This window comes from Ictidomys tridecemlineatus, chromosome 6 (assembly GCF_052094955.1).
Source record: "Ictidomys tridecemlineatus isolate mIctTri1 chromosome 6, mIctTri1.hap1, whole genome shotgun sequence".
NCBI classification, from domain to species: Eukaryota; Metazoa; Chordata; class Mammalia; order Rodentia; family Sciuridae; genus Ictidomys; species Ictidomys tridecemlineatus.
The window spans coordinates 91,555,807-91,570,595 of NC_135482.1; the positions used below are offsets into that span (position 1 = coordinate 91,555,807).

At 35.6% G+C, this 14,789-nt stretch overlaps 1 protein-coding gene across 4 annotated transcripts in view; it reads right to left on the minus strand.

Moving 5' to 3' along the window:
• Positions 1-1,485: 1,485 nt before the first annotated feature.
• Dera (deoxyribose-phosphate aldolase) overlaps positions 1,486-14,789 on the minus strand; it is a 109,706-nt gene continuing 96,402 nt past the window's right edge. For 3 of the 4 annotated variants that reach the window (XM_005331873.5, XM_078015188.1, XM_078015189.1), the window contains 3 exons: positions 8,095-8,207; positions 2,360-2,509; positions 1,486-2,114 (listed from right to left, as the gene is read on the minus strand). In XM_005331873.5, coding sequence (XP_005331930.1) covers positions 2,058-2,114; positions 2,360-2,509; positions 8,095-8,207 — 320 coding nt within the window. In that variant the 3' untranslated portion in view covers positions 1,486-2,057. Of the gene's footprint in view, positions 2,115-2,359; positions 2,510-2,667; positions 2,804-8,094; positions 8,208-14,789 lie in introns of those variants that run through there. The other variant, XR_013423057.1, reaches the window with a different exon arrangement.

Genomic DNA, 14,789 nt, shown 5'->3' on the forward strand with positions numbered 1-14,789 from the left:
AGCCCCACAGTCCTTGGAATAAATTGTCCCTCAAAATGTAACATTACTTACCATTACAGGCCACGCTCATCAGCCTCTAATAGGTTTGAGGGATTCACCAGTCTTAATTTCCTACGTGCATCTATAATTGTCCGCAGAGGTCAATTTCAGTGGATGCCTCATATAAATTAAAATTGAAGATAATGATGCCTGTTCACTTGATCAACTAAAATGACCAGCTGGGTTTAATGGGAGGAAAAGAGAAACCCCAGTGAAATTAGAACAGCTTCAAAGGTGATAGAATGTAATTATTTTTCTGTAATGTTTCTTCTCCAAAGGTGACTGGCCATTGCACTGGTGGGCACCTGGGCCAGCATATTATGAAGCTGGAGATGGCATTCAGAGCCACGGACCATGTCCAAAGGCACAAGTCAAGAGTCAGCATTCTGCTAAGGCACTGGAGGAAAGCAGGATTTCTTTTCCATTCTTATTTTAGTCATTTCCTTTCCAGTTAGAGAGGTGCTTTGAGGGACTTGCTTAATTGACTCCCAAGAGGCAAATTCTAATTTAGATTGGTACAAAGTGTTTTCTCTTTCTAGCCATAAAATGTTTTCTTGAATTTGTTCTAATTATCCTTGGGGTGGTATAATTTTAGGTCTGATATCACAGCCCTAAACCCTTGATTTTACAGATGAAGAAGCAGAGGTGAAGAGATGTGAACAGACTGGACCAAAGTCCCAAAGCAAGACAGGCAGGGGTTGTGCTGGAACCTGGCAGATGAGAGGAGACCAAAGCTGACTCCCAGTCTGAGATTTTTGCTTAAGAGTAACTGAAACATTATTCAGAGAAGGAAAAAGACTTGATGAAAAATCACCATTTAAGGAACTTGGGTTCTATAATGTGGTAGAGATGCTAGCAAGCAACAAAGCTGAAAATGGGAGGAAGGGAGAGACAGAGGGTAATGCAGCCAGTGAAGCGTGAAGCAGATCACCACTCTCTGGAGCTGATGGTGGGCTCGGTTCCTGTGCATCCAGCTGTACAATGGTCACACATGGAGGTGACTGCACAGACTAGCAGCCCACATGCGTACCTGGGCACGATATCTTGACTCTGCTAACTCTTAGCAACTTTCAGCAGGTTGCTTAAGTTCTGATCTCAGTCCCTTATCTGCCTAAAAGGATGATAACATCAGTACTTACCACTGAAAGGATTAAAAATTTTTACTGTACTTACCTTAGCATTATAATTAAATGAGGATTAAATAAATTGATATAGGTAAAGAGCTTAGTACACAGTAGGTGCTATGTTAGCGTTTGCCGCTTTCTGAACCTCATTCACTATACCAGAAAACCTTAAGAGTTACATTCATTCACAATATACTAAGGTGCTTTATCTGGTACATATACTCGAGGAATCTATTAGAGAGATTCAGAAAGTCGTTGATGAAACTTCTTTATATGTTGAATGGATTAATTTTTCAATACATAGTGCTGTAATTTAAACTGGTTTAAAAAAAAGAAACAACTACAGGGACTTTTTATTTTTAAAAATTCAATGATATTCATAATTCCATAAAACAGTATCAGAAATTTCATTAGTAAAACAGTTAATAAAAGAGCACATCCATTGCAAAAACTGAAGACGGGTTTTCGTGGCGGGAAGTTAGTGCTGAATCAGTAGTCACTCCTGGAGTCTTTACAGCAGCAGCTCAGGGATGTTGCTTTTTTTTTCCTTTTCTTTTTTCTGGAGCACATGTGGACAGTTTAACTCCCCCCCCCCCTTAGAATTTGATGTTGTCCAAGCTATCATTAACATTTTACTCAGAGTTTTTAGGGTAAAACCTTCACAAAATTAATAGTGTAGATCATCTGGTAATTAAGACCATTTCAGACATGCCTGAAATGAGTACCACATGTGGATTAGTTTGCTTTTCATTTGTCCTCTAAGATCAGTAGACATTTTAAGGGAAAAAAGTTAGTTACCTATTTCCCTGTTTTTCAATTACATAATTTTAGCAATTAGGCAGAATAAAAATTTAAACATTGTTGCAAATAACTTTTCTGGGTCAGGTCGCCAATTTAAGACATTGGGAGATCATGATATGCTGCATATCTGCCAGTCACATGATGGTAAATCTGTGAAGAAAATCAGAGTTCAGTTCATTAATAATCATTATATAATTATAACTACATAATAATTATACTATCACATAATGAATACATTTCAGCAGACTCTGCCCAACTACTTCAGATGGAGATCTGCTTGGAGGAAGGTAGAGGTTTGGGTATGATGAGGTAAATCAGATAAGTATTCATCTCTAGTCCTCAGTTTCTCAAAAGCACTTGTCAATTCATTCCAAGGACAATGCATTACTGCTCACCTGTCTCTCAATGTCTGTAAGCAGGGAACTGGCACCTATGCGGAAGAGTTCTGGCTTCAGCCACTCATCCCCAAGCTCCTCCTTTATAAGAGAGAGCCAAGCAAGGGAGTCTTTGGCAGTGCGAATACCTCCTGCTGGCTTAAAGCCCACCTAAAAGGGAAGATAACTGTTGTTACTGGGTGGATTTAAAAGATGGTATTGAGTTTATAGAAATCTTGATATTCTCTCTCTCACTTTAGTTCTTTTTACTTCATCCAGAAAAAAGAAAAAAAAAACAAAACATGCATCTCTTACTCACACCCACTCACCTACAAAGAAATTTCCAAAATTCTATCAGGAGGAATGCCCCAGCTTCTAAGGAGACACAAATAAGGGCTAATAACCCTCCTTAGCATTTCACTTCTTGGAACGTCATAAACCTTGACCACCTAGATTATAGCTGAGCTTGGAAGAGAAAAGAAAGGTGTCAATAAACAGGATAACCTACCACAAAAGCCCATTCATTCCATATTTCTTTTTTTTAATTTTTTCTTTTTAGACATACATGACAGTAGAGTGTATTTTTACATATTTTACATACATGGGGTAAAACCTATTACAATTTTGATCCCATTCCTGTGGTTGACATGATGTGGAGTTACACTGGTCATGTATTCATATATGAGCACAGGAAATTACGTCTGATTCCTTCTACTGCCTTTCTGTTCCCATCCTCCCTCCCTTCCCTTCATTCCCTTTTGTCTAATCCAATGAATTTCTATTCTTCTCCTTCCAACCCTCCCTTGTTATGGGTTAGCATCCACATATCAGAGAGAACATTTGGCTTTTGTTTTTTGGGACTGGCTTATTTCACTTAGCATGATATTCTCCAGTTCTATCCATTTATTGGCAAATGCCATAATTTCATTCTTATTGTGGCTTAATAATATTCCAGTGTGTATATATACCACATGTTCTTTATCCATTCATCTGTTGAAGGGCATCTAGGTTGGTTCCATAGCTTAGCTATTGTGAATTGAGCTGCTATAAACATTGATGTGGCTGTAGCACTGCAGTATGCTGATTTTAGGTCCTTTGGGTATAGATCACGAGTGGGATAGATGGGTCAAATGGTTGTTTCATTCCAAAATTATATCAGGAGGAATGCCCCAGGTTCTAAGGACTCTCCATACTGCTTTCAAAAGTGGTTGCACCAATTTGCAGTCTCACCAGCAATATAGGAGTGAAGCTTTTCCCCTACATCCTCGCCAACATTTATTGTTATTTACCTGTATTCTTGATAACTGCCACTCTGACTGGAGTGAGATGAAATCTTAGAGTAGTTTTGATTTGCATTTCTCTAATTGCTAGAGATGTTGAACATTTTTTTCATATATTTGTTGACAGATCATATTTCTTGTTCTGTGAAGTGCCTGTTCAGTTCCTTTGCCCATTGATTGATTGGGTTATTTGGGGGTTTGTTTTATTTGTGGTGGTGGTGTTAAGTTTTTTTAGTTCATTGTATATCCTGGAGATTAATGCTCTAACGTGCAGGTAGCAAAGATTTTCTCCCATTCTGTATTCTCTCTGTTCATTCCTTGTTTCCTTTGCTGTGAAAATGCTTTTTAATTTGATGCCATCTCATTTATTGATTCTTGATTGTGCAAAAGCCCAAGAAGACTCCTAAAGGAGTCTTACTAAGGAAATCTGTTCCTGAACTGATATGATGGAGAGTTGGGCCTACTTTTGCTTCTAGGAGGCACAGGGTCTCTGGTCTAATACCAAGGTCCTTGTCCACTTTGAGTTTTGTACAGGATGAGATATAGGGGTTCAATTTTATGCGGATTTCTAATTTTCCCAAAACCATTTGTTGAAGAGGCTATCTTTTCTCCAATGTATGTTTATGGCACCTTTGTCTAGTATAACTATGTTTATGTGGGTATGTCTCTGTGTCTTCTATTGTGTTCCATTGGTCTTCAATTCTATTTTTGTGCCAATATCATGCCATTTGTCACTACAGCTCTGTAGTATAATTTAAGACATGGTATAGTGATGCCTCCTGTATTACTTTTCTTGCTAATGATTGCTTTGGCTATTCTGGGCCTCTTATTTTTCCAAATGAATTTCATGACTGCTTTTTCTATTTCTATGAAGAAGGTCATTGGAATTTTAATGGGAATTGCATTAAATCTGTATAATGCATTTGGTAATATGGCCATTTTGACAATGTTAATTCTGCCTATTCAATAACACGGGAGATCTTTCTACCGTCTAAGGTCTTCTTCAATTTCTTTCTTCAGTGTGTTCTGTAGTCTTCATTGTAGAGGTTTTTTACCCCTTTTGTTAAATTGATTCCCAAGTACTTTTTTTTTTTTTAGGCTGTTGTGAATGGGATAGCTTTCCTGATTTCTCTTTCAGCTGATTTGTTATTGGAATATAGGAATGCAATTGATTTATGGGTGTTAATTTAAACAAGACTTCACAAGGTTCAAAAGCAGATGTGTACTTAAAAAAAAAAATAGGACAGAATCAGTGAGGCCACATGGTCACCCTAACCAAATAGGCAGATTCCAAGGAGAAGAATTGACAGTTATTTTAATTAACTTAATGCAGGGACTTTTTCTCAGAAGTGGTAGGTACACAAAGTTCTATCATCCAGAAAGACCAATTACATAAGGACAAAAGAAAGGCAGTGTAGGGGATCTTCATATTTCATAAATTTTTAAGGACTGACTATAAAACAGCCCAATTCAACCCAAACTGTTGTTTATAAATAATGTTCCATATCCATTAGGAAATGAAAAATATGCTCCACATACAGTAAGAGCCTCATCATCTTGGTTTACTTTGTCCAGGAGCTTGAACATCCAGCAGAGTAGAGAGTCTACAGATGGAGTCAAACAATCAAACAATATCCCTGATAGCCTAGATATAAAATTCTTGCATTTTAACACTCAGAGGTGTTCTTTGAAAGGCAGCACCAGCAGGAAATAATTGCTAACAGAATGTTGAAGAAGAGAGACAATAAACAAATTGTCCTATCATCAACCCAAGCAGGAAACATGGTGAACCTGAACTCCATCCCTGACTAGGAAATATCTACTCAACAGACAAGTCCTGCCAATCCTACTTACATAACTTCTGGTCATGCACACCTTCCTCTGTCCATATGTCTACATTTCAGACTAGACCCTCATCAGTCTTCATATGGAATATTATTCAGTCTCTTCCCTGGTTTCCCTACCTCTGCCATACAACCTCAAACAGGAGCATTTCTAACCAAATTTGCTGTTACTCCCCTGCCCAAGCCAGGACTTGGTAAGGCAGAGGGGTGGGGGCTGCAGGATGAGGTTATTTATTGAGGAAAGGAGAAAAAAAATCAATTAGCTGATATTAGCATACATGTTAATCACAGGGGTCTTTCTGTCAATTAGGCAGTATTTCATACAGATTTTCTATATAGTTCAATTTGTGTCAGCAAGTCTGTTTGGCAATGTTTCCAAAGGAAGGTTCTTATATAAGTTAATCTTTTTTTTCTGAGGGAGAGAATATGGAAAACATAAATCTGTAATGAAATCAGTTATGAAATATTAAACCTCTGCTTCTCAGGAGTGACACTAATCATGGTCTGGAAGGCGGCTGATGACATTGTAAAACACCGCTTAAATCAATGAAGTAGAAACTTTACCATCTAAGGGCTGCTAGTGCAACTTGTCAGCAACCCAAAAGCTGTACCATGATTTGCAAACACATACACAGATCCTCCTTGTTTGAAGTCAAACATGATTAATGAGAATGGTTTGACTTGTACCTGTGTCCTTTTCTTAAAACCAGCTGGACTTAGTTTATTAAACTGAGGGGGAAATGCAATGCAATTAAGAGAGGATTGAAATAGCAAAATGTCCCCTGCTCTGAAACCTGGTCTAGAACAATGAGGACTTAAAAACGTTTCTTTGAAATATTCTGCATGTTGGCTAAGAGCTTTTCTGGGAAGAAACATGTTCATTTTTGCATTCCAAGATAGGTTAACATGGCACATGGTTAACTACTCAATAGCTGCTCACCGAGAGCAAAACAGAATTGGGTTCTAAATGCCATGTTTAAACCCCGACAATGGAGTTTATGAAATGCATATGCCTGAATAATACCCCAGAATATCCAGGGATGGCAGTCCAGGCATCAATATGCATTAAAAAAATCTCAGGTAGAGGGCGGGGGGGGTGAGCTGGGGACTGAACCCAGGGCCTTGTGCATGCGAGGCAAGCACTCTACTAACTGAGCTATATCCCCAGCTCTTCACATTTGATTTTGATGTTCTTTGGCTGAAACTGAGAACTACTGGTCTAATGAGTAGTGGTAGTTTCTATTGAGGGACCAAAGACAGATTTTTCATTTTTATAGCTTTCTTTCTTTCTTTACACATGTTTTTCTTTAACTTATTTGCAGGTAACTTTTAACTTATTTTCTTTAACTTATCATTGCAGAAAGACTTTCAAGTACAGGTTACTCAAATTGGAAGTGCTGTTATATGCAGGTCACAATAAATATTTCTTCTATTTGTATTTCAGATGTGAGGTTATTCTGAGGGAGAAAAGGGGGTTTATTTCCCCTTACAACCAGTATATTAAAAAAAAAATACAATTCCAAAATAAACTACAGTCACATATACCGTCATAGTATCCAATTGGTGAAGGATTAAAGGTCTTTTGGGGGGTCCTACTTGGCAGAAATCAAGAGACTGTTTTTAAAAGATGCCCCTCAGGAAGGGAAAGTCACATTAAACAAAACACACACACACACACACACACACACACACACACACACATTCTCTCTTCATCTTTTTCTCCAATGATATAAAAAATCCTTTGAGATAATATGCAGCTAGACAAGTAATTTGAAGTGAAAAGGAAAATCCAAATTCATTTTTAAAAAACACCTCATACACATTTTCCCTTTTAACTTCATATGTTTCAAAAAATATGTATTATTTTTCGAAAAGCTGACAAAAGCTAGCATATACCCTCCTCAGCTTAACAGTCTTCCAAAGAGCACATCCAACTGCCATAAAACGCAAAAATGGATATTTAATTCAAGAGCTATATAACGTCTAGCTACCTTTTCCCTGCTGTTTCACAGCATTTCATTATTTTGTTTAATAAGTTCATCTCCTCGAGAATTTTCTCTTCACCTCATATTATTAAAAGTAATAAGTTTTTCTGGACCGGGGGTTTCCCAACAGAAAAACCAATTTATGTGTGTCCTTCAATAATGACAGGAAAAGATTATTTCCCATTATATTGCATACTTTTCATATCACCACCACAGCTTATCATTCAATAAATGTTACTCTGCAATTCTTTCCATTCCTCAAGGAAGTTTAATTTCTGCATTAACCTGTTTTCACTGGCCAACGCCTTGCCAGAAAGCTATGTGTTGCAGCAGAATTAGTTCGTTAAATAACCCATTTAGGAATCTCTTGTCAGTGATAAAATTGTCTTCGGTTAATAAAAGGACACGCAGCAAGTTTACATCTTGATCACATATACTTACTCCCACACTCACACTCACTTTCGTTAATCGCACATTTTCCCCATAAATGTGTTCTTTCATAATGAAAGGTAAATTAAACATTTATCTTAATAAAGGTAACTCATTCACACCTTCTGCATAAAAAGACAGTTATCGTGGTAGCTGTAACAAGTATTATAAATAACATTATCTTTACTCTGAAGAAAGATTTGCTGGCAATAATATACCTTGTTTCCAGTTTTCCAGAAGAAATCTCTAATGGCCCGTAGCATTACTATAGCTACCGGGAAGGTGGCATTTACTGTTTCTTTTCCAGTAGAGGTCTTAATAAAATCTGATCCTAAAACAAAAGAAAAACTCCCATGTTAATTAAAAACTTATTTTTTATTTTAAGTCAGTGAAAGAAATGAATTGTGTAAATTTTTTCCCCTGAGGAACACAACTTTACTTTTCATTAATTATCTGAAAAACCATAACTAAAATCTACCTTTAAAATACTTTTGTCCGTATTTTTTTCCCTTCTTACTGTCAAATGAATTAATCTAGTTGCCAAATAAATTCTCAGGGACCTCTGGAACTCTTGCCTCCATATTTCCACACCACAATTAAAATTAGTATGGTCTGTTTAATGTTTGAGATGAATAAAAACAATTTATGCCCTGTGTTTAAGATCACATATCATGACACTTTACCATAAAGCTGGGGTACTCACTTTCCCATGCTTGATAGAAAGTACACAGCACAGTTATGATAATAATCACCATGAGCTGATTTCTACTGCATTGTTCATTAATGAAAGCATGGTGTCTTCCAACCAGATTAGGATTTTCATTAATGACACCATGCTATTGCATACTTTGCAAATATTTTAACAACTTCCTTCTTTCAAATATATCTTAAATCTATTTAAGATACACTTAATAGCACAAGAACAGAAGGAAATGAAAACAATATAACAATAGCTAAGATGCATTGAGTGCTGCATGCTATGCATTATAAATCTGGTACTTTACAATTATTAGCTCAGTCAATCCTTACAACCACTGTTGCTCACTAAGTACTAATATCATCTCCATCTTTTTTTCTATTTTTTTAAAATGTTTAAATTGGTGCACGACAACTATAAATAATAGTGGGATTCACTGTTATACATTCATACATGCACACAATATAATTTGGTCAATTTCATTGCCCAGTATCTCACCTAGGAGCTCCATCTTTAAAGAGAAAAGGAAGGCACAGGAAAGTGAAGTAACTCACATGAGGTCACATAGTAAGAATATGTGCACATGTAGAATTTTAGATACATACAATGTGTCTAACAAATTTCCTCATTTATGAAGGTCACCCAAATAAAGAATCCATCTTTCATATGGATACCTACCCCTGAAATACTCAAAATGTGAGTGATGCGCAGGCACCATGGGACCACTAGAGAAAGTAGAGAAGAAGGGGACAGGGAAAGGTCAACAGACATTAAGTTAGAGAAATATGACCTGGTGTTCAACCAGGTGACTGTAAATCATGGAAGTATACTGTATATTAAACAAACAAAGCTAATGGTTAGGTTTTTTTAATGTTTTCACTACAAAGAAAAGGTAAGTGTTTCAGGAGATAGACATGTTTATCTAGACTTGAACATTAACCAATGTATACATGTACTGAAAAAAAAAAATCACACAATACTCCATAAATATGTATAATTTTATATGTAAATTTAAATCAACCAGACCAACTGATTTAGACTCTGACATAAAGAAGGTTCCCAAGTGATTCATGTACAAATTCACAGCCCTAGTCCACCAAATCTGTGAAACCACACTAAAACTAATATGAGAGTCTTTTTGAAGGTCCATGAAAGACAGAATCTACAGGAAAAAGCAGCCAAAACTTTCCCCTCTGGTTTCATTTGAACAAAATTACTTCCACAACAGTTCTGTGCACTAAAAGTCTCAGGCAGATACTCCTTTATAAAACATACTGTGAACAGGCACATGGAAAATATAAAACAAATAATTCAGGCTCTTTTCTTAAAATCATATTTTCAAGATACAGGTAGAGGAAAAACAGATCAATCGGTGAGCTAGAAGTCACCTTGCAAATTCAATCTCCTTACCTTCCTCGTTTATAAAATAGGTCTAAAAAATTCCTACTTGCTTCAGAGTATTATACAAGACTATCAAAAGATACAATCTGTATGAAAACAATTGTCAAGTATTATACAAATATAAATGAAGCAAAGACCTGAGGTAGGTGTGCAATCTGTGTAGATACTAGGGAAACTCTTGACATATCAGAAGAGGTCACAGGAAGCCTTCTTTTCTTTGGGTCTGTAGGTTACTAGGAAGAATGGAGACATGCCTACCATACAGACAGTCATTCAACAAATACTTGCTGAGTGCTTATTAAGTGTTGAACTCATTCTAAATGCTTGGAATAGACCAAAAAAAACAAAAAACAAAAAAACCTGTCCTTGTGAAGATATGTTCTAGAAGAGAAAGGCAATAAACAAATATATAATAAATGTCAAATGGAAATAGTTGCTCTGTAGAAACGTAACACAATGTAATGAGTCAGAGTGATGAAGTTGAGGAGAGGCAGTTTTGTTTAAAGAGTCATCATGATAGCATCTCTGATCAATGGAACTCAAATAGATACTGAATGAAGGAAATCTAGGGAAAGAGCATTACAACCAGGGAAAAAGAAAGTGCAAAGGCCTTGCAATAGTCATGTGTTACTAGGATAGTTACCTCATGAGTTCATCATATCTGTCCATTGATACATGAATGGGTGAGTGCCTAAAGCCTGGCCCTTAAAACATAAAAATAAGATAAGCAAAGGGAAGAACTGAAGCCAGGCACAGTGGTGCATACCTGTAACCTCAGCAACTCAGAAGGCTGAGATAGGAGAATCAGAAGTTCAAAGCTAGCCTCAACAACTTAGCAAGATCCTATGTCTAAATAAAAAAATAAAATGGGCTGGGCTGGGGGTGTAGCTCAGGGTTAAGCACCACCCCAAAAAAAAAAGGAAAAAAAAAAAAGAAAAAGGAAGAGACTAAAGCCTCCATATAAGCAGTTAAGGGAAACATCCCAAAAGAATTCACAACGAGACCCAAACATATTTTCCTAATATTGACATCATCTTTTGATTTACTAGAAGCCATTGAAGTACAACACTGAATAGCATCAAAATACTAAGCATCCTAGAAGAGAGGTTTTTAAGATAAAAGACCAAGGCCATATTTGAAGGGCTATTTAAAAAGAGGGGTGGGACATGGTCATTAAAGAATCACACTACTCGGCAGTTTTTCAAAAGAGCCAACTTCCTTTGGCAGGATAAGTTTGGAAAAACTCTTCCTAATATATTTGGAGGGCCAAAGCATCTACTAAGGTAGCAACAGTTGCCCAGAATGGCAACAGTGGCTTCAAGTGTTTATTTGTCTGCTCCATTTTCTTGACTGTACTGTATGCAGGTCTGGTTCATATGCTACAACCTTCCTATACACTTCTATGTCCCAGAGGGTGGCACACAGGAGGAACTCTAGATGAATGGACGGATGGCCAGCCACAGGGACCAATAAAAAGGAAACTACAATATTTTCTAACTTTAAATGATTAATGAGGAAGGAAAAACAATTTTGTGTTTCATTCCAGTCCCAGTAATAAAACTGAGCAGGGGGCTCAGAATAAAATATTATTTATTTATCTTTAAGTTTAGAACCCACTTAGGATTACAGAAAAATTACAGAGGTAATACAGAGTTTACCCCACATGCAGTTTCCCCTCTTACTACCTTCTTACATTAGTGTGGTAGATTTATTACAATTAAGGAATTATTATTACTCAAAGCCCATACTTTATTTAGATTTCTTTTGTTTTACTCACTATTCCATCCCATCCAGAATACTACATTTTTTATTTCTCTATAGATTCCTCTTGACTATGATAGTTCCTTAGATTTTCCTGATTCTGAAGATTTGGTCAGTTTTGAAAGTACTGGTCAGGTATTCTGTATAATGTCTCTTGACTGATGTTTGGTGTTTTGATCATGACTGAAGTGGGGTTGATTTTTCTTCTTAAGCTTATTTTTTTTTTCTCTTAAGCTTATTGATATGGTGGATTAAACTATGTTGAACCAGAATTGCATACCTGGAGTAGATCACATTTGGTCATATTGTATAATTCTTTTTCATACATTGTCAGTCTCATTTTGCTAACATTTTGTAAATTATATGTATATTTATAAAAGATATTATTCAATAACTTTGTTCTTGTAGTGTCTTTTTTCAGGTTTTGGTATTAGAGTAATAATGGTCTCATAAAATAGGTGTTCTCTCTTTTATTTTCTGAAAGAGATTGCAAAGAGGTACTATTTCTTAAATTTTAGCTGTATTCATCAGTTAAACTACATAGGTGCTTTCTCTGGGAAGCTTATAATTACTGCTCTTTAATGAGGTTAAATTATTAATAATATGAAACCACTTTATATTTATTAACTAAACATTTTATAAAACATTTACATAAACACATGATGTTCACATGACTTTATATATAAAGAATTTATATAATTCATATAAACATTCACATAAATACTTTATGTAAATATAAAATTAATAAATTTAAATAATTTCTTTAATAGATATAGGCCAACAACTCTTTGTCCTTGTGAGTTTTGGTTGCTTGTGTCTTTCAAGGAATTAATGCATTTCATCTACATTATCAAATTTGTGGGTATAATGTTTTTCATATAATTGTTTTTATCCTTTAAATGTTCATGGGAACAGTAGTGATGACCCCTCTTTCTTTTCTGGTATGGGTAATTTGTATTTTATCTTTTTTATTCTTGATCAGCCTAGCTAGAGAGTCACCAAACTTATTAACTTTTCAAAACAGCAGCATTTAGGGGTTTTTTTGTTTTGTTTTGTTTTTTCCTTCTATTGTTTTTGCTTTTCATTTCATTAATCCGTGTTCTAATTTCTATTTTTTTCTTCCATTTGCTTTAGGCTTAATTGCTCTTCTTTCTCTACTTAATGTAAAATAATGTAAAAGCTTACATTATTCATTTAAAACAATTTTCCTTTTCTAATATATGCATCCAATAAGTTTTCCTCCGAGCAATTGCTTTTGAGTCATCCCATAAATAATGATAATTCTCATTTTTATTTAGTCCAAATTTTTAAAAAATTTCAAGCTGCTTCTTTGACCCATTTGTTATTTAGAATTATGTTGTTTAATTTCCAAACACTTAGGTAATTTTCACCTATCTTTTGGCTATTGGTTTCTAAGTCCATTCCTTGTGCTCTCAGAAAACACTTATATGATTTGTATTCTTTAAGTTTGTCAGGGTATGGTCTATGGGCGTGAATATGGCCTGCCATAATTAATGTCCCATGTCAACTTGAATACATATTCTGCTGATGTTGGATGGAGTTTTCTCTGAGTGTCAATTTGATCATGTTGAAGGACTTTCCCAAAATACTGGACACTAAACCAGTGGTCCTGGAAGCTCAGAGAATGTCAAGTAGGATATATATACCTATATATTCTATAGGTATATATATCCTACTTTTTGCTCTTCAGGTCAAACATATCCTTGCTGTTATTCTGCCTGCTTGAGTTACCATTTATTGAAACAGGGGTTTTGAAGTCTCCAGCTATGATAGACTTATATATACTTTTTTTCAGTTGCATTGAATTTTGCCTCATATATTTTGATGCTCTTGTTAGGCACAGACAGACTTACGATTGTTCTGTTTTCTTGAAGAAATGACTTCTTTCTCAGCAAGTAATATCATTTTATTATACTTGATAATGTACCTTTTCTAAAGTCTTCTTTGTCTGAAACTAATTATAAGTTGGCTTGGTGTATCTTTCTCTGACCCTTTACTTGTAATCTTCTACATTTAAGGTGAATTTTTTATGGACACCATATAGTAGCAGCTTGCTTTTTTAATAATCTCTTAATTGGCATATTTAGCCATTAATATCTACAGTGTCTATAACTTTTGCATTTTTTCTTGAACTTTTATACCTAGTTTTTCTGCCTTCTCTGGCTTTGAGCATTTTATATGATTCCATTTCATCTACCCTCATCATATCAATTATACTTCTTTGGTAAATTTTTTAGTGATTGCCCTAGAGTTTTCAACTTATATTTCTAACTAATGTAGGTTCACCTTCAAATAATACCGTACTATCACATGGGTACTGCATACATCTTTTAACAAAATATTCCTAATTTCATTCTCTTATATCTCATAATACTGATGTCATTCATTTCAGTTACTTATATGATAAATCATAGTTATATTATTACTTTAAATAGTTATCTTTAAAGTCAATTAAGAAAAATTAATTTTAATCTTCATTTTTTTCTTCCCTGATGTTCTTCTTCCCTTATTTTTTTAAAGAGAAAGAGAGAGAGAGAGAGAGAGAGAGAGAGAGAGAGAGAGAGAGAGAGAGAGAGAGAGAGAATTTTTTTAATGTTTATTTTTCAGTTTTCGGCGGACACAACATCTTTGTTTGTATGTGGTGCTGAGGATCAAACCCGGGCCACACGCATGCCAGGCGAGCGCGCTACCACTTGAGCCACATCCCCAGCCCCCTTCTTCCCTTTTTTAATGGACCAGACTTTCTGATTTATATTGTTTTCTTCCTCCCTGAAAAACTTCTTTAAACATTTCTTACAGAAAGGTCTAGTAGTGAAGTGCCTTTGCTTTTGTTTGAGCTCAATTTTGAATGATAATTTCACTGGGTATAGAACTATAGGTTGTTATATTTTTACTTTAAACACTGGTAGTGGGCTGGGGTTGTGGCTCAGTGGTAGAGCGCTTACCTAGCATGTGTGGGCTCTTGGTTCATTCCCCAGCACCACATAAAATAAAGGTATTGATTGTGTCTAACTACAACTAAAAAATAAATAT